The sequence below is a fragment of the Rhinatrema bivittatum genome, chromosome 9, assembly GCF_901001135.1.
Source record: "Rhinatrema bivittatum chromosome 9, aRhiBiv1.1, whole genome shotgun sequence".
NCBI lineage: Eukaryota > Metazoa > Chordata > Amphibia > Gymnophiona > Rhinatrematidae > Rhinatrema > Rhinatrema bivittatum.
In genome coordinates this window covers 15,712,886-15,738,892 of record NC_042623.1, presented here as the reverse complement: position 1 = coordinate 15,738,892, position 26,007 = coordinate 15,712,886, and the positions used below count along the sequence as shown (strand labels likewise).

Below are 26,007 nucleotides of genomic sequence, written 5' to 3'. Positions count from 1 at the left end.
AGGGAAGGTCCCCACCCAGTGTTCTCGCAAAGAGGAAGGAAATCCCAGCGCCTCCGACTTCTCCCAATTTATACGCAACCCAGAAAACTCCCCAAAAGCCTGAAATAAATTCAAAAGAGCCGCGAGCGAGCGCCCAGGGGAGGTTAGAAAAACGAGCACGTCGTCAGCAAACGCCGAGTACTTATAAACCGCTTTGCTTCCCGAAGAAGCAAATTGCATTCCCCTGATAGTGGGGGAGGCCTGTAAAGCCAGTAGAAGCGGTTCCAAGGTGAGCAGAAACAGCAACGGCGATAGTGGGCAGCCTTGTCTGGTACCCCTTAACACTGGAAACGAGGGTGACAATGCACCATTAACCACAATCCGTGCTAGGGGAGCCTGATAAAGTAACTGAATCGCCTGGAAGAAGAAGCCCTGAAAGCCCATTTCCGTGAGGACTTGAAACATAAAGTCCCAATCCACCCGGTCAAATGCTTTCTCCGCGTCCATACTGACGACTAGGAAGGGGATATCAGATCGCCGGCAGAGTGTCATCGCCGCGGCCACCCACCGAATATTGGTCATAGCTGAACGTTGTTTAACAAAGCCCACCTGACCAGGCTGAATTAGAGGGGAGCAGTTTTTATCCAGTGCTCCTGGAGGAGAGTAAACAAGGCATATTTGAAGTTTGGGAGAGTCATATAGAGCAATTTCAAATGGAGGAGGAATGTTTGATGGACGAAATGATAGTTGGAGGCTTTTTTTTTATATAAGCATTAAGCCACCTCCTTTTTTTATTTTTTCTGGGGATTGAAGATATGTTGTAATCCTGGTTGGCTAGTTGGTTTATTAAGACGGAGTCGGTGTTTTTGAGCCAGGTTTTGGTAATTGCAATGAAATCTGGTTTGGAGTCGTTGAGTAGGTCATTGAAAAGAGGGATTTTTTTTATAATTGAACGAGTATTGATAAGTATGAATGAGAGAAGCATATAGCTTGAGATTGGAATATGTGTATTATTTTTGTTGATGCTTGGTTGTTTTACTTTATGTGGATGTTTTGGAGAAGTATTTTTCTTTTTTGTTGAATGTTTTTTGGAGTAAGTGGGAAGATTAATTGGAGATGAGATCTTCTTATTCATTTTCAAGTCTTCTGTGTGAGTTGTTGAAGTTGTTTGTATGGAAGTTTTTTTTTTTTGTTTTTTTTTATAGATGGGATGTTTAATTTATGGTGATCTCTGACCATGTAGAGATTCTGGATCTCAGGGTAAGTTAAATTATGCAAAGCATGAGCAAACATAGAATTCAGGAAGTGTAGGAGCTTGCAAGCTGACTCTAAATACAATCAATTTAGAAATATTAAGTTTTTATTAATGAAACAACTTTGCCTGGAGTTCTCCAGAACCTCTGTGAACAGGTATGTCACCAAGATACTAGGCCATGTGGGTTTGTTTACCTTATACACAGATATCCCAAGTAGCATGAACCAAAGTCAATGTCACCACCTTACCTTCCTTCTATTTTATTATTTTTGTCTCTTTTTGGCCCACTGAATCCCACAGTAGATTTGGGCATTGCTGGATTCCTCCCACTTAGGCCCTGGATGCCCTGTAACAGATGTTAACATCAATAGAGCCAAGAAACTCTGAGTCACACATATCTTAGGTACTATGAAGCTAGACAATTCTCCCAAAAGCTCCCTGCCAGATACAGCAACATTCCAAGACATTAGCTCCAGAAGTCTATAGGATTATCAAGTTTCCATAAAGAAGGGTTCCCATCATTCAGAATTGCAATATGGATGTGTATGCAAGGAGCGACCTAATAGACATCCTCTGGATCTTGATATTCTGATTGTTCATGCTTTAACATTTGTTGAATGTCTAAATAACACATACCAAATATCTCCAGCAACCCCGGAGCTGCATCGACTTCCAGAGAGGCCCTCAGCAACTGGTAAAATACACTCGCTGTTCTGGGAGATCATCTGCAGTGCTTCAGATGAGCACCAGGCACTGTCAAGAGAACAGAACCTCTTTCTCTCTTCCCGGAACAGCTTTTTGCATACTGGTCAGATCTAGCCTGTCGCCACCTTCCTCTCCACTGGGGAGCTCTTTGCACCCCTACTAGAGATCCCCCCCCTGACAGTACCACAGCTGCGCCATAAATCCTGATCTTCAGGACAGGTGGTCTTGCATTATGTAGCTTTTGTGTATGTAAGGGGAAAAGGCAGGGAAGAGAAAGGGGGTGTTTGTGGAAAGTGTTATAGATAAGTTAGCAAACTTCAACAAACCCAGCAGCTCTAACACTTTTAGGGCTTCTGAATTTCAGAAAGGGGCTTCTGAATTTCAGAATAAAAACAACCAGTTTATTGGAGGGTATTTTCATTTCTAAAAGATGTGCAAAAATTCCCCAAACTAAATTACTGCATTCCAAAAACTGTTCTTTTGCTGTAAAACTAAGTTTCACCATGCAAGCTTTGGGGTGAATTTTAAAAGAGTTGCTCGCATTAAAAGGCCCATATACCCGAGAATCTGGGCTGAACGCGAGCAGCTCATATTTTAAAATGGCTCAGTAATGCACGTATGTGCACAAGCAACCCAACGAATGGGGGGAAAGGGGCGGAGTCAGGGCGTGTCAGAGGTATTCCTGGTCAGGGCCAACATTTACGCTTGTAAATATGGATTTTAAATCCCATGCCTGCAGTGTGTGTCGAGCTGTTACCTGCTCTTATTTACTTCTGCTCTTAATGAAGTGTAAGTCTGAAGAAAACTCATTTTGGGCTTAGGTGATGGGTCTGAGCCGTAGCATGCCTATGGTCAATATGGCCACGGCCATAGGCACCGCTGCCAAAAGGTGCCAAGGAGAGCAGTGCAGCCGGTGGGTCCTCAGCAAAAGAAAAAGCAGCGCAACCCCGTCGAAATCGACAGCGTGGTCGGCGCAGCCTCAGTAAGTGGAAAGGCAGCGCGGCCCCACTCCTGATTCATATTACCATCAAACCGCTTCAAATGCTGCAAAATGCGGTAGCCAGAACCCTCACTAATTCCAGCAAATCCGACCACATCACCCCTGTCCTCAAAGAACTGCATTGGCTCCCTATTCCCTCACGTGTCCTTTTCAGAACCCTAACCATTATCCACAAAACTCTCTACAGCCACAACTGCGATTCATTCTCCAGAACCACCCACAAAGGCCCCCTCTCCAGCCCCTCCCTTCAGAACGCCCACCTCTCCTCCAGGAGGGAACGAGTCCTTTCAGTTGCAGGTCCCACCCCTTGGAATGCCCTACCAGCTGAACTTCACATTAAAAGCTAAAGGCCTGGCTCTTTAAGCAGGCATTTCCATCATAATCCTCCCTGATCCTCCCCCTCCCTGCTCCTCCCCCCTGGTTCCCTTTCATTTATTCTTATTTTATGCCATACTACTTTAATGAAGGTTATCATTTTTTCCTGTGTTTATTCTCTGCTTAATTCTTACTTACTGTTATACTCCATGTTTTTGCCACTACCTAAGTTTATTGCTCCTTTTGCCTTTTCCTTGTTTAGTTCCCCCCCCCCCCTTGTTGTGGCTCCCCCATCCCTGTTCTCTGTATTTCTCTTAGTTCAATGTAAACCAATATGATGTACCCACGAATGTCGGTATAAAAAAAGCTGTTAAACAAACAAACAAACAAATAAATAAATCAAATCTTTGAATGGCCATTCAGCTGCATTTACCAAGCTAACTGTGTGCTGAATCTACCTGCTCACACTTCAAGTGGATAGGTTTAGGGTTGCTATTTGCGTGACAGGGATTACTCGTCTAATTTAGTTGAATATCACACTAACCAGTTAAATTCAGAAACCTATCCCAGGAGCTCCTCTGACCCACTCCTTCTACCCAAATACATTGTTGTGGCTTGCAATTTTAGCCACATACAGGGGCCGATGCAATAAAGGTGCGTAGAAAGCGGGCGCTGAACAGTCAGCGCCCGCTCTCTTAACGCACGCATGGTGCCCCAAAGGGGGGGGGGGGGGCGCTATGCAATATTTAAATTAGGGGGTCGTGTTAGCAAGGATGCGCTAGGGTTGCAACCCATAGCGCATCCTTGCTAACGCGAATGGCAGTAAGGGAAACCGACGCCGATAAACCCAGCGTTTCCTCTTGGTTTTAAAAACCAACTGGCAGGCATTAATAGATGACAGTTAAATGTGCGTCCGAGATGCACATTTTTCTTTTTGCATCAGGCGTGAATGCCTAATAGCCTCATTCAGATGCATTTGCATGTGATTAGTGCTATTACATTCACTCCACATTAGACGTGCGTTGAATATGCGCTAATCCCCTTATTGCATTAGGGGATTGATTAGCACCTATTTTACCCGCGTCCAACTGCACGTTAAGAGTGCACTCGGCTCAGCGCACCATATTGCATTGGCCCCACATTTAGCCAATTAGAGGGAGATGTATTGTTAACCAGCTAGGTTTACTTTGCTAAAACCTTGATTTTAGCCGGTTTAATCCTTTGAATATCAACCCCTAAGTCAATAACTCCATAGAAGGGCCTTTATGCTCGTGGGTAGGAGACCAGGCCAAGCTCAGCATAAATAGAGAAGTATTAGGATTGCAATATTGGAAGCAATGTTTCTCCAAACTGATAGATTAAGGGACCTTGCCTTGATTAAAGCAAACTAGATTAGGTTAGGGAGTTTAGAGTTTGTCTAGAAGCAAGAAACTGTTTGGTTTTAGGTATTAATCTGCGCTGCTGTTTGAATGCAGTTTAGAGGTAGAGTGGTAACAGTTGTGTGGCACCAGTGGTTATTCCTTTGCAATAAACCCAAGGTGAGTTTCGACAGTCATCTTCTCGCTCTCTCTCTGAATTAAGCACCAGTAAAGTAAACTGGTGATGAGTTGCTACCTGCTTCAACTTTCATAACCACCTTATTCTTTCTCTTCATTCCTTTACCTCCATCTTTGGCTTTGATTTCTTGTGCTCGCTTGTCTCACAAAGCATTCTGGGATTTCAAGTCCCCCTTTTTCTCTCACAGCACCAGTGGGGCAGCTTTATCAAACATTTGTTCCAGTTTTGGCTCAGGACGAAAATCCGCTCCAGATTTATCAGTGAAAACGTCCCCAAGATGGCACAGCACTTTGCTAAATCCTCCTCTCACTCTCTGGCACCCACAAGACTACAAACAGGTTTCACACTGTGCATTTCATGATACAGTCTGCATGCACTTTTTACCTGTGGTTCGAAAGCGAAAGTGCGGGCATTCCTGGGCCTTGAAACTCACCGTGGTACCTGCAGACATTTGCGCCTGATTTCTCTGCAGGCATTTTTTTTTCCCCATGGAAAATAATGTGTATGGATTTGTAAATGCGATTTGCGTGCATTGTTTTCCTCCTCGACCTAAGCATGGCTGGAAGCAACGCGTGCACTTTCAGCTGCATTGAAGAAGGGCGGTTTTTAGATGGTAAAATGGCTTAGAAAACATCCAAACCTGGAGCAAACATTCGCAGAGGCCCTGGCGTGCTGGGTTCCCTTTCTTCTTGTTCAAACAGGCAGTGTTGTATTTTCCAGAGAAAGAGTCCCTGGAATCTGCTGCATCTGTCTGGACAGCCCACGCTTTTTCTATCAGAGAGAAGACAAGCAGCAGCTGCATAAAACGTTCTCGTGGGAGATGGACGCAAGGTCACGACTGACTCCAGGCAGTGGTTCAAACCTCTCAGCTGGATCTGTACGATGAAATGTTTTTTGTTGCAAGCTTTTAGGCAACTGTATCAATGTCATGCGACCCGAAATTTCCTGCACTTGAGCCAGGACCTTACTGTGCACCTGGGCCCTCTGCCTCCTCAGGCCCTGTTTCCCCCAAACCCTTGGTCATGTTTGTAGCCTTATCTTTATCTCTTCAGGATCATTGATTTCATAATTTGGAGTTTAAAGTGCAACACAAATGCTCATAATATCTGAAACTCTCATCAAACTATTACACCAACACTTACACACAAACCTTCCTACTGGGCAGCTCTTAGATGAAGCATTGGAACACTACAGGCAAAATTACGCAAAAGGTTTTTCCCCATTTTGTATTTATGAGAAAAATGCTCAGTAAAATCACCATGGGCGTTGCTATATACTTCAAAGATCTGGAGCATGGGCCCGTAGGTCTTTTCCTTCTCCCTCCCCTCCCCCCACCAGATGCCATCTTTTCCACAGACTGGACACGTGAGGACTGGGGCTACATCTGACCCTCCCTTCATTTGCATAAATTTACCATCACCGACCCTGAACCTGCCTCGTGTTTCCCATCCCTCTGATCCTTCTATTGTAGCAGCCCCAGGACAGTGGCAATGCATAATCTACCAATGGATCAACAGGGCCACCAGTGATGAGGGATGCACTCATGAATCAACTTGAAATACCATAAGAATGACGGAGTGTAATTTGCATAAATGCATGCATTGCATTAATTGTGTGTATGCATTGCTCACTTTTCCAGATGTTATAGGAATATTATGAATACATCAGTCATCTACACTCTTCACTAATCTCTTCTTAATGTGCTCTCACAGTCAACTGAGGGACCCAGATTTAGCACAACACACAGCCACTTACGTACAGCTTTTGGGTTACAGTACTGTAGATATTCAACAATTGTGGTGTCTTTAATTTGATGCAAAAAATAAATTCATAATGAATCCTCTGAAAAAAGTGAGTTAGTTACAATATAGTAAACCTCTCATACCAAAACGACACTAACTGCCAGCACCCAAACAGTAACAGCCCTACCTATGAAAAGGCAACACTGCAAATATTACACCAGGCCTTAAAACACCAAGTCAAGATCCAAGATGGCGCTGGCAGCATGACAGGTCTGAGCGTCCTTCTTGCCTTTGACAAATTCTCCGTGTTAGAGTGCCTCATTCCGCCCGTAAAAGGAGGGCCAAGGAGCGTCAAGCCTCGGACGCTGTAGTGCCCGATCCAACCGTGGGCCCGATGGACGCTCATGTCCGTCGTAGGACGGAGGTTGGGCAGAGAGCTCGCTGAGCGGTAGGAGGGGGGGGGGGGGGGGGGAAGAGGAGCCCTCCTCCACTCTTGAGCTGATGACATCACTCTCCCCCGGAGAGAGATCGCCGCCAGCAAATCCAGCCGTTAGGCTCCTGCAGGAGCGAGGAGGACGGGGCTGCCGGAAGAAGTCAGCCCGTTGGAACCTCAGTTGAGGCACACAGCCCTGCAGAGTGTCCCTGCCGCTCAGCAAGCTAACATCGAGGCTGGCGAAATTTCTACCAGAGTAGCAGGATCGGGGCCTGGAGAGAGCTCAGCTGGAATTTCTACCCTGCAATTCAAAACCCTGGTAAGACCACAAACTTTTACACTGGCATTTATCTGGGAAGCAATCAATGACTTAAATAAAAAAATATGGAGATGCAAATGGGAGCACTGTTGAATTCAGTAAAAGAAATAAAAATCAGAGTGGATAAAATAGAAGAAGGAAATATTCAAACAAAAAGAGAACTGGTAACAGTAAAATCAGATTTGGGAAAGGTAAATGGCCTGCAAGGAAAATCAGATTTTACAATTTAAAATTGTGAATATGGAAATAGTTCAAGGATTAAAAACCTTCACTGTATTAATTTTCCTAAACTCCCAATGACAACACCTACTCAAATGTTGCAGAGATATTTAATGGAAGTGCTCAAAATACCTGAACCTACATTACCCATTATCTTCCACCACTGAAGAAAGTTACCAGGGGGAATACTAATAATATCGCAATCCAAGAATTACAACCTGTGGAGGCACCAAGTATTGATGTTTCTGCAATACGAGAAGATTCTGATAGCAACTTGGCGAGACCATCAACATTGGTTGTGACTTTTTTACCAGAATCTGACAGAGACTGGGTGTTTAAAAAACACTCCCTAAGTAGATCAGAGGTGCTTCTGAATTGTAGAATTCAAATGTTCCCGGATTTGTCCAGGCAATCCCAAAAACAAAGGCGACAATTTCTATTGCTAAAACCTCAAGTGGTCAGTTAGGAATGTTTTTTGTATTAAAGTTTTCCTGTAAATGCCTAATAAAGCACAGAGATTTTATTAACAATAACAGCCCCTGTTTTTGTTAATAACATTTCTGCACAACAGTGTTTTCAAAGTTAAAGAGAATTCTCTTAGTGTATGTTGCCAGGTTCTTATGGCCTGGATTGGCCACTGTTGGAAACAGGATGCTGGGCTAGATGGACCCTTGGTCTGACCCATTATGGCATTTTCTTATGTTCTTAACACCTACTCAAATGTGGCAGAGATATTTAATGGAAGTGCTCAAAATACCTGAACCTACATTACCCATTATCTTCCACCACTGAAGAAAGTTACCAGGGGGAATACTAATAATATCGCAATGCAAGAATTACAACCTGTGGAGGCACCAAGTATTGATGTTTCTGCAATACTAGAAGATTCTGATAGCAACTTGGCGAGACCATCAACATTGATTGTGACTTTTTTACCAGAATCTGACAGAGACTGGGTGTTTAAAAAACACTTCCTAAGTAGATCAGAGGTGCTTCTGAATTGTAGAATTCAAATGTTCCCGGATTTGTCCAGGCAATCCCAAAAACGAAGGCGACAATTTCTATTGCTAAAACCTCAAGTGGTCAATTAGGAATGTTTTTTGTATTAAAGTTTTCCTGTAAATGCCTAATAAAGCACAGAGATTTTATTAACAATAACAGCCCCTGTTTTTGTTAATAAAATTTCTGCACAACAGTGTTTTCAAAGTTAAAGAGAATTCTCTTAGTGTATGTTTGCGTCTAGTTGGTAGAGAATTTTTGTGAAAATATATCCCTGTGTGTTGTTTACCATTAATAAAGCACAGAGGCATATCATAGGTATTTTTCTAGCCATCTCAGCTAACAGAGTTTTTGGTTAGTGGGGTGGACCGCAGCTTAGCTCTTCACCATGCCCTGAATAAGGTCCTCTTATGGTGGAATATAGATCTCTCAGAAAATGAAACCCACCTATAGCATTGCTTTGCATATAAATATAATTTCTTGAGGTTGTGCAATCTTGGATTCCCTAGGGGGCTTGTATGGTGTGTCAGAAAATAATTTCTTGAAGTATAATGTTATGCAAGTGAACCCTTGAACCGGAGCGAGAGATGCACCCACCTGCAGTACTCAGGCGGACTCGTCTCCGGCAGGTGGAAGTTCTGCGAAGCCTTGACACGGAGTCCTCAGTGAGGAGGCTGGTACGCAGTATAAGTACCAACACGGGTCTAGGCTGGCGGCAACCAAAACAATGTCCAGATTCCAGGCAAGGGTCAGGGCAGGCAGCAAACAATGAAGTCCAGATTCCAGGCACGGTCAGGGCAGGCAGCAAACAACGAAGTCCAGATTCCAGGCACGGGTCAGGGCAGGCAGCAAACAACGAAGTCCAGATTCCAGGCAAGGGTCAGCAGGCAGCAATCCAAACAAAGTCCAAAATCCAAGCAGGGGTCGGGGCAGGCAGCAAACAACGAAGTCCAAGGCAATCCAAAAGTCGAACCAGGAGGCACAGGTGAGCACAAAACACAGCCAACTACAGGAACCTGTTGCGAAGGCGTCTTGCTCCTGACTGAAGGAGTTTAAATCTCCCTCACCGATGACATCATCTTCCGGGGCCGGCCTCGCTTCAGCGTCACGGCCCCTTTAAGAGGCGGAGCCAGCCGCGGCTTCTTCGACACTGTTCCCTGCCTTCGCGCCGTGGCCTGCTCGCTGCCGACCGTCACGAGGGGGATCCTGCTCGGCCCGAGAAGAGGAGGTAGGGAGGTCTGGCCACGAGTGATCGTGGCCAGGCCTCACAACATATAATGTGAGAAGGGAGAAAATTCCTGTTTCCTCTGTACTACCTGCATTTCCATTCAAGTAATGTTGCTTGATAAATATGTTTGTAAAATGTATAAACAGATAATAAACAAAACAAAACACCAAGACACCTCCTATTGGGAAAACAGAACAAGCCAAGTTGCTGTAGATTTCTACACAAAAACTACAAGCTCGCAGAATACCTCACCTCAGTCACACATGCAGAAAAGAAACCTTCACCAAACACAGAATAAAATATAACAAAAATGCAGAGACCAAAACTGAAGCCAGACTTTGTATGCAGTGCAACAACGGAGAAACAAAAATCACCTTTGACATAAAATATCAAGAAATATAAAACATCATAATAGTAAAACCAACAGCATAAAGAGGTCCATATTCAGACATAACCAGCTAATACAGTCATTCATCAAGCCGTGTTAGGGCCTCATGACGCAATAAATGGGGTCTAACATGCGATAGACATGTGATGTTTATTGCATCACATGTTAGTATGTGAATATGATAATGAGTATGCAAAAGCTAGAAAATTATGCAAATGAGGGACTCCTACTGCATTTCGCAGTAAAATAACATATAATAACGTGATTTAATGTGGCAAATAACAACACATTTGAATTGCGGTAGAGTGGAAAAAAATGTTATCGCAACTTAGCAGCCATTATCATAGATTCTGGCTATTATCACACACAATAAAATGAGGCCTTCTCTCAGACTCACCTGCTGGCCCAATAACAATAGCTTTTGTTACCTGCCCTGACTTCCTAAGGCTACAGTTGTAGGGGGAAGTTTACTAGTAGTGGTAGTGGGATACTGACTGCTTCTTTCTGTTCAACAACAACAAAGACTACAACAGGCAAGGGAGGTTCCATACCCGCACCGGAGCCAGAGCTGCAAACCCATGTCAGGGCTTAATCCAACAAACAAATAGGAGAAAGAACTTGCACTCCAAAAAATCATCCACACAACAAGAAGGAGATGCAAAAAAAGTAAATTGCTGGGGATGCCAGAGGAACACATGGTTATGCGGTATCATCTCAGCTCTCAGGCTATTATGGAATTATATCAAAATCTCAGAGGGGATCTGGTTCCTGTCACAGAAAGGTCCTGAGCTATTCCAGGGCTCATCAAACTATTGTGTGTCCTGCATTTTATGGTATCTGGCTCCTTCCAAACAACAGTCAGGGTCGTCAAGGGAAAATTAGAACATAAGAAATTGCCATGCTGGGTCAGACCAAAGGTCCATCAAGCCCAGCATCCTGTTTCCAACAGAGGTCAAACCAAGCCACAAGAACCTGGCAATTACCCAAACACTAAGAAGATCCTATGCTACTGATGCAATTAATAGCACTGGCTATTCCCTAAGTAAACTTGATTAATAGCAGTTAATGGACTTTTCCTCCAAGAACTTGTCACAAACGTCTTTTCCCGCTGTCTGGGCAAGGTCATAACAACTGTACATGGCCACATTAATCATTTCAGGTAGCCACTGGGAAATATTGAGATTTCAGAGGATGTGGTTAGTGCAGTTAGTGTAGCTGGGTTCAAAAAAGGTTTGGATAAGTTCTTGGAGGAGAAGTCCTTATCCTTATCCTATCTGTGGCCACCCTTAAAGCATATAGGCTGAGGACTCCAGGAGAGACAAGTTAACAGAATAGTCATTCTCCAAGCAGAGTTGCGATCTTTCAGGTCATTTCAAGTTTCAGGCCCTTGCTTGTCCACATTGCTGCTATGATTTGTGGTCAATATAGCAGAGTTGCTGTCCCATAGGATGGGTGTCCTATGGTGTTTGAGCATTTTAGACTTTGTGGATACCGAGACCAAGGCAGATGTGCTGATAGACTCTCACTCTCAGCTCAGTGCTTAGCTTTAAGACATCTGATGACCTCACGAGCTAACAAGCCTCTTTCTAAAGCCTGCCATTGTGCAAAATGTATAGGCCAATTGCTCCCAGAGGTATTATGTGGAAGGCATGATGTCTTCTGTACTTTCAGTGTTGTTATGTAGAAAGAGAAGCATTTTGGGACCCTTGAAGCCTGGAGGGGCCCATGCCTGTAACAAGGACAAATCAGTGAGCATACATGCTTCTGACAGACGTCAGTCAAGCTGCCAGGTGTAGACAATCTTCTTTGAGGCATAATGACTCTGACTACCTCATTAGCTGGTAGGGTCAAGCTTGGCATGGACAACATTGATGGTTGATGAACAGCAAATTTGGGCCTCAGTGGGAAACCAAAGTGCTGGAGGTAGTCTGTAAACAACAGTGTCCTAACAGATGGGTGTATCTGTGTGTATCTGGGTGAGTGATGTGCAGTGTTAGCCTCTGTCTATATCTGTGTCTGGGGGTGATGTGGGGCCTGAACTTATCTTCCTTACCCCACCTACGCATACACCAGAGCATGCACTGTGTGTGCACACAATTAGCACACCCTGGCTTTGGACACAAGCAATCCTGTGCTTCCACTCTTTACAATGGATGCCACAGCTATGCTAATGTGTAGGTGGTGAGAAAATGGCTTCACGCATTACAAACAAACATTCTATGTTGGCCTGACACTGTTTATTCATTCAGTCAAGAGGGGGGTGTGAAAGTTGGCAGCGTAAGAGCTCAGATACACAGTGCCACTCTGCCGGATGAGTAGATATCTGACTGTGGTGTACACCTCTCCCCTCCCCTGGCACCTGAGGCTCTCCCACCCAGTACCTGGAGTGGGTCTATTTGTATAGATATTGGGGAGTATGCCTGGTTGGAAGAGCTTTAGCTGCTGAGGAGGCTGTGGTGTTTAGGGTGGGGGATTTAGAGGATGTAAACTGATTTTGGAGATGCGGGGAAGGGGGAAGGTAAATGGCGCTGTCATACCAGGTACTTTCATGTACACCAGATAAGTTGGGGAAGGGGATTGGGCCAGCAGGTTGAAGATATCTGGGGATGGGGAGGTGGCAGGAGGCCTGCCAGGACCCCTATGTGATTTTCTCTTTTTTGAGACAGAGGCCTACTTACCCTTTTATCTGTAGAAGATATCCTGGTAACAAGACAGCATCACTTTAGGCTTACTCTGCCATATGTACACATTGGCAGGTTAGGCCTACTGATAATCTGCTAGGGGTGGGCATTTGTTTGCAACGTATTGGCATTCCGCAACGTATAGGGTCATATTCGTTGTATTCGTGGGGAAGCGAAACATATCGCGATTCCCACGAATACAACGAATCGTCACCAAATTATTCGGCCGTCTAAAGGAGCGAATTTAAACAAAACCCCCACCCTCCTGACCCCCACAAGATGTGACAAAAGTCCCTGGGGATCCAGCCGGGAGTCTGGGAGCGATCTCCTGCACTCGGGCCGTCGGCTGTTGATATTCAAAATGGCGCCGATAGCCCCTGTGACATAGTAAGGGCAAAGGCTATCGGCGCCATTTTGAATACCGGCAGCCGACAGCGTGAGTGCAGTAGATGGCTCCCGGACCCCCGCTGAACCACCAGGGAGTTTTGGCAAGTCTTGGGGGGGTCAGGAGGGTGGAGGGTTGTAGTTAATTAAATTTTAGCCGGGAAACGAATAAGAATGGAACGCATGAACGGATTAGGGGCCCCCCTTGCCGAATGCAACATATCTGCCCCCCCCCCCCACGAATACGAATACTGAATGTAACGTATGCGGCCCCTCTGCACATCCCTATAATCTGCCTTATGTAGCTGCCTAGAATAGGTGGCACTTTTATCTTGCTAATTATAGGGGACAGGTTCTGCTGTCAACTGTAGCCGCATCACTTCTCCATTACCAGGCCTAATGATTATGCGCCTCGGTCTTCTTGCAGCCTGCTGGAAGACCATGTCACCCCAGAAAGTGGCTTCTGTGAAAAGCCCATAGAGGTTCTTGTGTGACAACGGAGGAGTCCCGGGGGTGTGGAGGAGGACACATGACGCCTGCTGTTCCTTGCGCCCAGGCACAATTCAGCAAGACCGGCTCCCGCCCCTGCACTTCCTTGGCTTGTTGATTTGTACAAACCTTTCAGCTCATGTCTCTCAGTGCCTTGCACTGTTCTGCTGCCATGGGGGTCTTCCGATTTAAGAGATTTACCTGTTCATTCTCACTGAATATGTGCCATCACCTGACAACCCTGAGCTTTGAAGGACCCTAGCATTCTGATTTTCTGTTTGCTTTAAAAGGTTTCGTGCAGATTTCATGACATTTCTAATGGAAAAATTGCATAAAGTGTACTAGGACATTACAAATGAAGGCAGAAGCAGCTCAGGTCAAGGGAAAAAATGGATTTATTCTTTACCCTTCTTGGCTAAATGCCTACTCCTTTGCAACATGAGAAAATGATGGCAAAGCCATTAATTGTATGAATGGCCCCTTTCACTTCCAAGCTGTAAAGAAAACAAGTGACACTTTCAGAGCATGTATCTTTTGATCTGTCACTCTCTCTCTCAATCTGGTCCCTGCAGCAGAGCCTGGAGCCGGCCTTACTCGAGGGGCACCAGCTCAGACAGCAGCACATCTGGCTCTCTGACCCCCAAAGTGGCTGCTTCCTGCAGCTGTCCCTCACAATAACAAAGGTTTACTTCAGATCGCCAGCACATTGCGAGGTGCTCGTCCCCGGTTTCCATGGGGACTTGGTGTTGTAGGTACTTCCCCCGTCTCCCCGCCACACAAACTTGTGCAGCTTCAGTGGAATTGACAGTAGCCGCTGAGTGTTCATCGGCTCACATATTATCTACATGTATCGGGGTTTCTAGAACCTGCACGCGGTCAGCTAGCCACGTGGTACCTGTACCGGGTTGAATTGGACTATCCTTAGCCTGTTCAGAGTATAGCACCTTTGCAGGTGCTGGGCAGGTCATGTCTATTCCACTACCCGACAATGTCCTCTGTCTTATTCCTCATTGAAAAATGTGTCCTATTTTTAACAGAATGTGTCTTGATGATGACGTTGAGGACTTGTTCATTTGTCCTGGAGATAATTAATCTTGGGCTGTCATATTAAAGGCAATTTTCAGAAGCTGCTTACCTGGATAAATACAGACACTCGCATTTTCCCTTTGAGAAATGGTGCAAAGTTATCCCCTCAGTGTGGGGTAGTTTTGAAATTTGCCCCCGTTATTGAGTGCTCCAGAAATCCAGCACTCTTCTCCCAATCTTCTCCTTCCCTTTGCTGTGAGGACAGATGTCACCTAGCACTTTTAGGATCTTCCTGGAGAGTTTTGTTGCAGGAGTATTCCTGACAGGAGACGGTTTATTCTGACTTCAGCCTTAAATAGCTACCTTGGTATTTCTTGCTATTTATATCAGGCTACAATGGCAGAATTAAACTAGCAGCTGGGTGTCTGATAGGCTGCAAGTGCAGTAGTGCTGCAGAGTCCTATTGGAAATGCAGGCATTCACAGAGCCAGGTCTGTCTGGTAGGCTACACAGGGGGACTTACAGGAGGCTGGATATTCTGGAAATGCCCACATTGGTATTGGTATCTATTCAAACAATTACACAGCTTTGTGGATTGATATGGGAAGGGGTGAAGGAGAGTGCTGGATGTGAATTAAATTGGGGGATTTTGTACACTCATCTTCCTAGGATACTGGAGAAGAAATGAGGAAGATGCAATAAACCTGCCCTGTGTAAGGAGCGAGATCTCATGAGTGACCACGCACTATAGCTGGCAGCTGGGATGTATCCTTAGCAGCCTGTACAAGACTAACTTGGCAGACTGCATGGGCCAGTTGTCATTTTGTACCGTCATCTGTTATGTTGTTATGGACATTCACATGTGGTTTCCAAGAACACAAGAACAGTTTTGTGGACGTGACAGCGCTTGTCGTTTTACTTTTTAGCACTATAAGAAATTAGCATAAAAGAGCCTTGGCCCAGGAATTGCAGCATGTAACTTATAAGAGCACTGAAGCATGTTGTAGCATCTACATCTGGGTGTTGTGTGCAGCCTTCAGAGGCCCCCATTTATCTAAATATTGGCAAATGAGTGGGACACACACACGCTCCAGATCAGGATTAGAGGAAGCGTCTGTGCACGCAGATGAAGAACAGGAAACAGCTTTGTTTAAATAACAAAAAAATAATAATTATAATCCAAAAGAAAAAAAGAATCACAAAAGCAATTTAACTCTCTGAGGTGAATGCTCTATTTTTATGAGGACATTTATTCTAGGGACAGAGTGGTATAAATGATACAAAACAGGACTCTAAATTTCAAACTCAAAATGGTTTGATTTGGGGACCTTTGTTCATGGCAGTGCATTCCAGGAAACAGGTATACCGATCACAAAATGAAATGGTGGTGCTTAAGAAAACCAGGACTAGATCAGTCCCTCAAACCTTAAATCAGGTGACAGTACCATGGAGGTACCTATATCTATAACACGCTCCAAACTTATCTGCTGGAAGAGCATGAGATAAATAAACGGTGATGACGATGCTAATGATAAAAAATTAGTGGGAAGAGGTGATGGCAGTACCTCCTCTTCTCATTTCATCATTAACTTTCAGAGCTATCTGAGGAATTTTCCAGGAATGTTTAGTCCTGAGGAAATTCTACGCTACTGCAGAGCAGAATTTGCGCAGAAAATGGCAGAGGAGACCCCGGCATACCGCAAACGGCATGAGCGAAGATGAAGGCCCCAGCATGCTGTTCGCGGCGAAGATGAAAGCCCTGTTGAGAGGGAACGTGTGTGTGTGTGTATGTGTGTGAGAAGAGGAAGAGGGGGTGAGAGAGGGGAGGGGTGTGGGGGAGGGGCTGTGAGAGAGGAGAGGGTGATAGCAGGGAGAGGGCTGTGAGAGAGCAGGGACAGGGGTGTGAGGAAGGGGAGGGTGAGAGAGCAGGGAGAGGGGTGTTAGAGAGGGGAGGGTGAGAGCAGGGAGAGGGGTGTGAGGGAAGGGGAGGGTGAGAGAGTAGGGAGAGGGATGTGAGAGCAGGGGGGGGGATGCTTGAGTGTGGGGGCCAGAGAGAGGAAGCCTATATGAGGAGATTGTGAAGAAGTGTGTATGTGTGTGAGAGATTGGGAGCTCGTGTGTATGAAAAAGGGATCCTGTGTATGTGAGGGTGCTAGTCTGTGTGAAGGGATTGTGTAGGTGTTTATTGCACCCCTGTTTATTTGTAAACCAGCATGATGTGATCGCTTCATAAATGCCAGTATATAAAAACCTTAAATAAATAAAAATAAAATAAAGGTGTGAGACAGAGCCTGTGTGAAGGGGTACATGAGAGAGAAACATAGGTAGCCTGTGTGAAGATGTGTGAGAAAGGGAGCTCGTGTGGGTGTGTGTGCAAGAGAGAGGGCCCTGTATAAGAGGATGTGTGTGTACGAGAGAGTGAGGGAGCCCGTATGAGGGTGTGTGTATGTGTACTAGAGCGGGAGGGACAGAGGGAGCCTGTGTGAGGGGCAGTACTGAGAACGGGGTCAAACTCTGGGACTGGCGATAGAGTGGAAGCGGGTGAGCCTAGAGGTGGAGGGGAGAGATACTGGCAGGTGGAGGAGTTGGGGCCTGAGAGGGCAAAGTGGGCAAAGGAGTAGGGAGAGCGAGTAGAAGGGACACTCGTACAGTGAATTTCTAGGGAAATTCTGCTCAAAATATTTAAAATTCTGCATCTTTAAGTAATAACTTTTTCTGTATTAATTTAAAATATAATTACTTAAAGACTGCCATGTAAATTGTGTTATTTTGACCAATATAAAGTTTGCAGAATTTTAAGTTTTTGTGCGCAGAAATTCCCCAGGAGTAAATGTTGCTAGGGCTCTGCTAATTTTGTTGGAGACTTCATTACATTAAGTGAATTTTCAGGTGATGAAATGCAGTAGATGCCAGCAAAACATGGAATGCTTTGGACTCAGTTATTGGAGTGCAGTTCTAGGAACCATACTGGTTCTGGAGAAAACTTTACAGACTGTGATATCTGTTATGGGACCAGCAGAAAAGACAAAACAGGTGGCCAGAAAAACTTCTATACTGGAACATCTTAGTGTTGGTCTTTTAAAAGGTGTCACAGCTATTGGAAATTACTGGAGACCAGCCGATCCCCCACCTGTGAGCGAGCTCCAGAAGCTCCTCCAAAATCTCTACTGATTTTGATTTTCACCTAAAAAATAAAAAAAATGCTTGGAAAAAAGCCTGTTAAATTGGAGAACAGAAAAACAGATGAGCTCATAGGAAACAACGGAATTTTTCTAGGGTTAGGGGAGGTCGAGTCAGAGTCCCTCCAACCTCCCTGTGCTCAGACCTTACTTCCAAATTCTTTGAGGCCAGGGCACTGCGAGCGTGTGATCTGAATGACAGATTGCGACGTACACTGACCTCCCCCTGCAAACAAAGCATAGCAATTTTATCAAGTTATATTTATTGTGAATAAGAAGAAAAAAAAGTACTTGGTCACAGAACAGAATTGTAACGTGCTCTTACAAGTGCTAAGCATAAAGTATACCTGAGACGCCAATTTTATATTCTTCCAACCCATAGAAAAATGAATGCACGTTAAGAAGCTTTGGGAACTGAAAGTGAATTACCAACAAACGCATACATTCAACAGCAGGGTTAGACTTGGACCTCCCATAAGTAATGCTGGGAATGACATCAGTGCCTGCTAGAACACGGCTGCAGTACTTAAGAGCTCGTACGGTAAGCCATAGGAGACACACGCTGCAAGGGTCAAAAGGAGCAAAAAAACCGCGCTTTGGGCCCTCATCAGAAGCCTGATCCGACTTGGGCTTCTTTTAATATCAGGAAGCTGCTCTAATAGCTGACGCTTGGATCACAGGTTAATTGGGAGAGCACCTCTTACTAGCACCAGAGCGAATGAAATAATTCGTGGCTGGAAGGTAGTTGCTACTTCTGCGGCCGATTTACAAGTTAAGACTTTATTTCTAAAGAGGAAGGGCCCGCCGTTCTGATGCAGGGGCAGCTGCCATAGGACAGAGCTTAACCTCTGGAACACGCGGGCAGGTGCTATGCGTCCCTAGGACGTCACCAAGGAATCACTGCGCATTCCATATGCTAATTCCTGCCTGTTCAGTGCACGAGCCGTAATGGTCCCAGATGTATTATTCGTCCAACCCCTGTGGCTCTCACTAGGCCAAAAAGAACACATTGGTTCTGTGCAATTATTATTAAACATTGTTAAACTAATGCAGCCCAGGACAGAGCTGCAATGCACACTTTGAGATAATCGGCGTTGGACAACCCAAAAGCTGGGTCTGGAAGAGTCTGCAGTGATCTGGATCTGCAGGTACAGGGTCACACTGCTAAAGACTACGATTTTAAGCACCTGTAGACAGATTAACATATTCTGCATATTTTTTCTGTTATTTTTCCTTACAGATGAACAGAATTAATTCTTTATGAAACTTCAGCCACTTTTGGTGTTGGTTTTTGTACTTTGGCAAATTAGCAAATTCTTTGTTCTTCCGGCATTATAATTATAATGAGTTAACCGCCTCCGCCCTCTTTCTCCTCCAGGGTCTGTGTTTTCAGTGCTAATTAGAACAAGAAAGCACCCCCTATTACAGAGCAGAGGCAAACACTTTGAGAATTTCAGCTTTGCTGCGGGCCAAATCGATGGAGTCATTTTGGTAATGTCTTAAAAACTATTTCAATTCTCCTCCTCTAGGCTCGTTTGGTTGTGTTTTCTGTTTCGGTTGCATGACCTATATTTAGGATGCTTTTTAAATTGCTGTTTGGTTTGGCAATTCGCCTACAGAAATGCACGGTCCACAGACCGTTTTACATCCAAGTGACTGGAACTCTTTTTCCATTAAATGTTTCCATGCATCAGATTACACAGGGCAGGCCTGAGATTCGTAAGGTAAGGCCCAGGGCAGCAGAGCAACGTTCCCAGTGGAATTCAGTTGAACTTGCGTTAAGCTTATAGTGACCTGGCTAAACTTCAGGTCAACAGACCGAAGGGCTGAGCCGATTCTAGTTTCATCTCAATGAAAATATGCATTTTGTGGTTCAGTTTCCCAAGAAAAGGACAAAACTATCTGATCACTAGGGCTTTTGCAAGCTAGTTTGAGGAAGCTGGGGAAAAAATAGAGGTCTGGCAAACTTACTCCCCATCAGTGTTTCCTGTAAGCTGTGCATGGGTGTATGCACACCCAGGAAAACACAGCTAATGCAAGAACAGGAAAATAGAATGAGGTTTCAAAGAACAGTGCACACAAATTTGCACGCTGCTTCTAAAATGGTGTGCACAACCCTCAAACAGGGAACATTGCTCCCAACCTGCCTGGAAATCTGCATCAGAGTTTGGGTGCCTTTATTGGGTCCACAGCAGTCGGACTTTGTGCAGACTCCTGCAAATCAACAAATCCACATCCAATGTGTGGAATTCATCCCTTTGCTACACCAGATTTGTCAAGGGAAATTTCTATGAACTCCCCCAGCAAAAATGAAGAAAAACAGGCAATCCATCAGACTGGGGCCAAGGCTAAAATTTGTCTTGTTCAATGTCAGTTTTGACTTTGTGGCATAGGCCTTACTGGTGACCCTTGTAATGATGCTTTAATAGGATAATCTCCTCCCAATTGCCGGGTTCTTTTATATGTTTTGGTTCCTATGGCATTTTAACTAAAAACTTACAGCTGGCCCTCTGCGCATCCTGTTGGTTTCAAAGGCACGTCTCTGGGATCACGCTCGGCTCCAAGTGACAAAGGACATATTAACCCTGTCAGTCATATTTTTTATTTCTACCACCTCTCTGGGGTTCCAGTTGTTTTCACATTAAAATAGAAGGACCAACACGCCCTTACCTATTAGGGATGAGAGCCTGGTAGTTCTCGCATATTACCATGAGCGCCGAAGCTTCTCACTGAGAGCTGCCAGTGGCTCCCATGTCCCAAGGGCCAGGCAGTGCCACCTCTGCTTTTTACCTTCACTGCAGCTGAAGACTCTAGGAAAGGCAGGGCTGCAAGTCTATAGAGGTGGTGGGATAATACCAGGACATGCAGCTTATTAGTAACCCTGCCTTTGCCAGTCTGACCTACTTCAGACACAAAAGAGTTATACAGTATTACAAGCTCAGTGTATTCTGACTGATCTGCTGTTCCCTGGTTATAATAAATAGTGGGTAAAAACCTTCAGTTTCAAAGAAACATTGGTTATTGCCTCAATAAAATTTAGCATTGTAGAGAGTTCCATTTAGTAGCCAGCATCTTCAAAGCACGGCAATATTAGGCTGAGCAAGCAGTAATCAACTGGGGTCTATGGCACTACCCCTGCAAGGAAACGGAGCAGGAAATTGCTTGTGGTCCTTATCCTCTGTCATAGCTTGTGTTTCTGTGTTACTTTCTAAACTCCCACCTCCTGCCACTTTTAACACCTTGCCATGTCTTTCTGCTCCTGGATTCCATTATGTGGTCCTGGATTAGTTAATCTTTTGCTTCCTACTCACTTGTTAAAAGAACAAAGTTTTGTTTCTGCACCCCCTGTTATTTGTAAACCGGCATGATATGATCTTATCATGAATGCCGGTATAGAAAAAAACAAAAAACCTTAAAATAATCTGACTTTGCTTTCTGTTTCATTCACGGTGTGGGCCTGCTCTGGGATTAAATGAGGAACAGTTTCCGTTTTGTGTTCAGACTTTAATCATGAAGGTGACACAAAAACTCCATTCAAAGGCATTCGTTACCCCTGGAGTACGTAATCCAGTAGGGAAAGGACCTCCCTGCATGGGATCAGTTACTCTAGGATTAAGGCGGACCCCGTCTTCCATTCTGCTTCTGGTTTTCGCATGAGCAGCAGTGATTCCGGAGCGAATGCGCTGCTTCCCTGTACGTACCAGGATCAGGCCAGTTGTGCATGTGTGTGTGAAAATAGCATCGTTCTCAAGTTTTACTGCATTCCACATTAAGAATGTTCTTATTTTATACCCAAAAGTCGTCAAATTCATACCCCTATTTCTGCCAGGCTTATTTAATTCTGCAGTATTCTCATTAAGTTACACTAAAATCGCCTTTAGCCTACATGGGTGCTGCTGTAAACCAGGTCTAGAGCTGGTTACTGTGAGGATTCTCGGGGGGGGGGGGGATCTTCACCCCACCTTTGCTCATCTCTGCGTGCTTAGATGTACAATTCCAGTCTCCACTTCTGGGCATATTAATGTTTTACACTTGGATTTAACCACAAGACTTTTTTTTTTCTTTTTTTAACTGACCTTGTCACTTTTTGCAAGAGAGTGATCTGAGATTAAGCCCCCCCCCCCCCCCCAGCATTTTAGTAAACCGTATTACTACTTTGGTGCTTGGAGTCAAAGCTTTCCAGTTGACTAACTGCATTAATAGCAAGCTGTAGGAACTGGGAACCTGCAGACTCTGAAAGGTTAACCCCCACCTGCCTGTGGAATGGTGGCTGGAAACAGCTGCAGCGGGCCGAGCCTGCTTCATCTTCCTGATGCATTCCCTCCTCCTTAATTAATCATCACCCAAGGAGAAGGAAGTACTTGGGGGCGAGTTGGGGTCCATTGCCTTTTTGCTCAGATCCCATCTGTCACAAGGTCTCCTAGCTATAACTCTTTCCACATTTTTAATTCAGCGGTGCAGCGTGAAAGTGAATGTCTGCCTTGCCTCTCTCCTCTGTGCTATCTACACGTTTTTTCCTTCCTGCCTGAGAGCGGCCGCTGAACCAAGAACTGACCTGCAAAGCGGGTCCGCGTATGGCGCCTCCTCGGCAATTGTATTTGAAAGTCGATAGCGCTTCATTAAAATACCAGTTCTGAACACATCCCATGCACTTCGCTGGATTTCTTCTCTAGAGAGATCAAATATACTAGCCGAGCCCTCTTCTGCCAAGGCAATTGTGGCTTTGCGAAACCCTCCCTTGATACATTTTGGTACCTGTGGGGCAGGGTCTACAACCACTGGGATAGAAGGCAAAAGTCTCCCTGCGGAAAATGAGGCCCCTTGGCACAGTGGCCTGCTCCCCGTTCCTGCACATCTTTCTACACTCGTTCCTTCCGTGTGCTTATCTCTTCCCCTGGCTTTCAGTGCCATCTTTAAGCCAATGACTCCCAAATGTATTACCTGCTTGCCTGGATATTCTACTGTCACCTTTAACTTAATAGGGCAGGGACAGAACTTCTTAAGTTTTTTCCCAAATTGACATCACAATCATCCTTTAGTCCCCTCGCCCTTTGACTTCTCTCTCTCTCTCCTTGTCTGCATACATCCAAAGCATTGCTGAAATGTTTGTTTCTTTCTCTCTGTCATCACTTACCGGTAAATCTGCCCTTTCTTTCCCAGCGCACTACCACTTACCCACTCTTTCATCACCAGCTGTTTAGACTATTGCAACCTGCTCCTCGCAGATCTCCCAGCAAACCTCTCTCTCCACTACAATCAATTCAAAATGCTGCTGCATGAATCACCTTCCTCCAGTATTGTCACGGGGATATTATCACACTGACTCCCTATCCACTTCACGCTGCAGTTCCTTATAACCTCTCCTCTCTTATATACCCCCCAGCCCTCCTTGTATCTGTGTTCTTCAGGCAAGTTGCTCTTCCTCTGCGCTGTTCTCCTTCATCACCACCTCCTGGCTGAGCAGCATTCACCTTACAGCACTCTGTACCTGGAACGGCCTCCCTGAGCTGTGTGTAATGCGCCTCTTCTGGGCATATTCCAATCCAGGGCCGGCGCCTCCCAATAGGTGAACTAGGCGGTCGCCTAGGGCACCAGGCATTAGGGGGGGTGCGAGCGGAGCCCATCACGCTCACAGCCGAGTGGAGTAGAGACTTGGCAGGCCACGAGCGGCGGCGGCACCTCTGTTCTGTGCGAGAGAGAGGGAGCGAGCCTGTGTAATGAGACAAGGAACCAACGTGTGTGTAAGAGAAGGGGCCTTTTTAAGTGAATGAGGTCGGAACCGGAGCCTGGACCCGGGGGGGAGGGCGCACAAGGCAGAAGGTTTGCCTAGGGCGCCTAATACCTTTGTACTGGCCCTGTTCAAATCCCACCTAAAAACTCACCTTTTTAAGGCTGCTTTTAAATCCTAAATCCAGATCCTCTCTGTCTCTATTTTAACCATGGTCTCTGCAATAAATTCATTTCCTGAAACCTATTTGTTTTGTCTGTGTGTCTTCACCAGACTGTAAGGCACATGGACTCTTTTATGTATAGCTGTAAAGCGCTGCATACCTTCTAGTAGCACTATAAACATAAGTAGTATCTCCCCACACAGCCTCTCAGAGGTGATGGGCAGGGGCCCTGCTCCTTAGAATGTAGCAAGGGTTCATGTTTTCAGGAAGCTTTAATTTCTGCTTGAAGCAACGATTGTCTGGGAAACGCGAGTGATATTCAACCTACAACAAAGCAGAAGAGCCCTCGGCTATCTATCGGCCCCAAACTCGCAAAACGTCAATGTTTTTTTAGCAGGATACAGTACAATGGCCACTACTTACAGCCTTGAAGGTTTGCAGATCATTTTTAATTGCTAATCGCTTGATAGTTTTAAAGCCTTGTCACCAAGTCTGGTAAAATTTGGAGACCTGCCCTGGATAATACCTTTTTACAATTGTATTTTGCTCCTGATTTAGGCATTGAGGTGGATACTTAGAAAGGCAAGTCATGGACTGGCCTGATGACTCAGCAGCAGGCTTGTGTGTTGCCGTGCAGGAGATCCAGGTTTGGATTCCTAAACCCAGTTACAGCTTCTTGGGCTTGTCTGAGCAGAGGATGCTGCACAAGAGGGGGAGTCTCAGCTAGCTTAACAGCAACAGCTAGTCATCAGACTCCAGCTTCTGCAAGAAGCCACGGTCTGTGGCCTCTGGCCAAGGACAATCACTCCAATGGTTGGGCTGGATGGCTGGGGGTATTAAAAATAGCAGGGGGGGAAGGCACTGAATAGTTCCGAATGAAGGCTTACAGTGCCATAGCCCAGGAGAAGCCAATTCTGATTGAGCAGGAGGAAAACCGCCAGGCCAAAAATGAAGCCACAGGAAAACAATTCAAAAATCTCTTGAGCATCTAGAATCAGGCAGGCAGGTAACCTCCATATTACAGAGGAACTACACACCACTGTGAACCTCTATCAGCACTTCCCTTCTGCACAGCACTATGCGACTTACTTATTGGAAACAGTGGTCATCTCCAAAATGTTAGTCCCAACCTGCCGGAAATATTCGATCGGCGCACTCTACTGGAAGCTGCCAGCACAGGACAAGCAAAGTCATGAGTGGGGGGGAGGGGAGGAGTCCTTGCTGGCAAACACCAGTGCTACCTGGGGACTATTTTTGAGGACAGCCGTCCCGCGTGTGCCAGCACTGTCAATCCGTGTTGCCTTAAAGTTCATTTGTTATCATGGAACCAATTCCGGCATCAAAGGGATGAGGTACAAGATAATCCTGATAGGTTCCATCAATCAGTTTGTCTGCATTGTTCTTTGCAAACCAGCAATCCACCTGATGAAGGCCATTGTAGATCTTCCTCTGCTTCCTCACCACGGGGACCAAGCGGCCTTTGACCTTCAGCATGTGGGCAGGACCCGGGCTCTGCAGTCCCGTTGGATGCCGACTGGCTGCTTGGGAGCTCGTACTGAGAGGCACTTCTGTTACTTTGACGTCGGTGTACAGGAACTGACCTACAAAGGAAGAGAAGCAACAGAATATGAGGACGGGCTCGTACTGGAGTGAGGTCCCTTAACCCCAGGGACAGCAACCTGAGTGGCAAGAAATGAGTGCAGAAACACTTCCTGGGAGAAGAAACAGTACAGACTACCTTGGTCACTTCACCCATTAATTGCTGCCAAATACAAATGCAGTCTGATTATTTTCCCTCCAACGCAACAAAAAAGTGCACTGAAGCTGTGTTGGGTGTACAGCTTCGGGTGTGATGAAGACGCATTGCTGGCGAGCACATACAGTATCTTATGCCTCCACATCATGTAACCTGGGACACTTCCTGCCACAATCCGTTGCTTTTTATAGGAACAGTTTATCTTAGGGTTTCCTCCTGCTATTATAGCTCACCCAGGCACGAACAGAAGCAGTTTCTGCTGCTCACACTCCTAGTCTTGGCTTGTTTTGATTTCCTCAGTAGTGATATCCTGACTTCTGCTGTGTTTTATCTCCACTCCTTTCCTCTGCCCTCTCACGTGGCTCCCTGCGCTATTTTTAGTCTGATCTCAGAACCCCGCTCTGGAACCGAACAGGAAAGAGCTGCAGTCGCTGTATCTTTCGGGTCCTGTAGGAGGCGATT

At 45.4% G+C, this 26,007-nt stretch overlaps 1 protein-coding gene across 1 annotated transcript in view; it reads right to left on the bottom strand.

Moving 5' to 3' along the window:
* Positions 1 to 18,144: 18,144 nt before the first annotated feature.
* The window catches only part of ITIH5 (inter-alpha-trypsin inhibitor heavy chain 5), a 122,087-nt gene continuing 114,224 nt past the window's right edge, over positions 18,145 to 26,007 (bottom strand). The window contains exon 15 of the mRNA XM_029615681.1: positions 18,145 to 25,390. Within this exon, the coding sequence (XP_029471541.1) occupies positions 25,092 to 25,390 (299 nt within the window). The 3' untranslated portion in view covers positions 18,145 to 25,091. The remainder of the gene's footprint in view (positions 25,391 to 26,007) is intronic.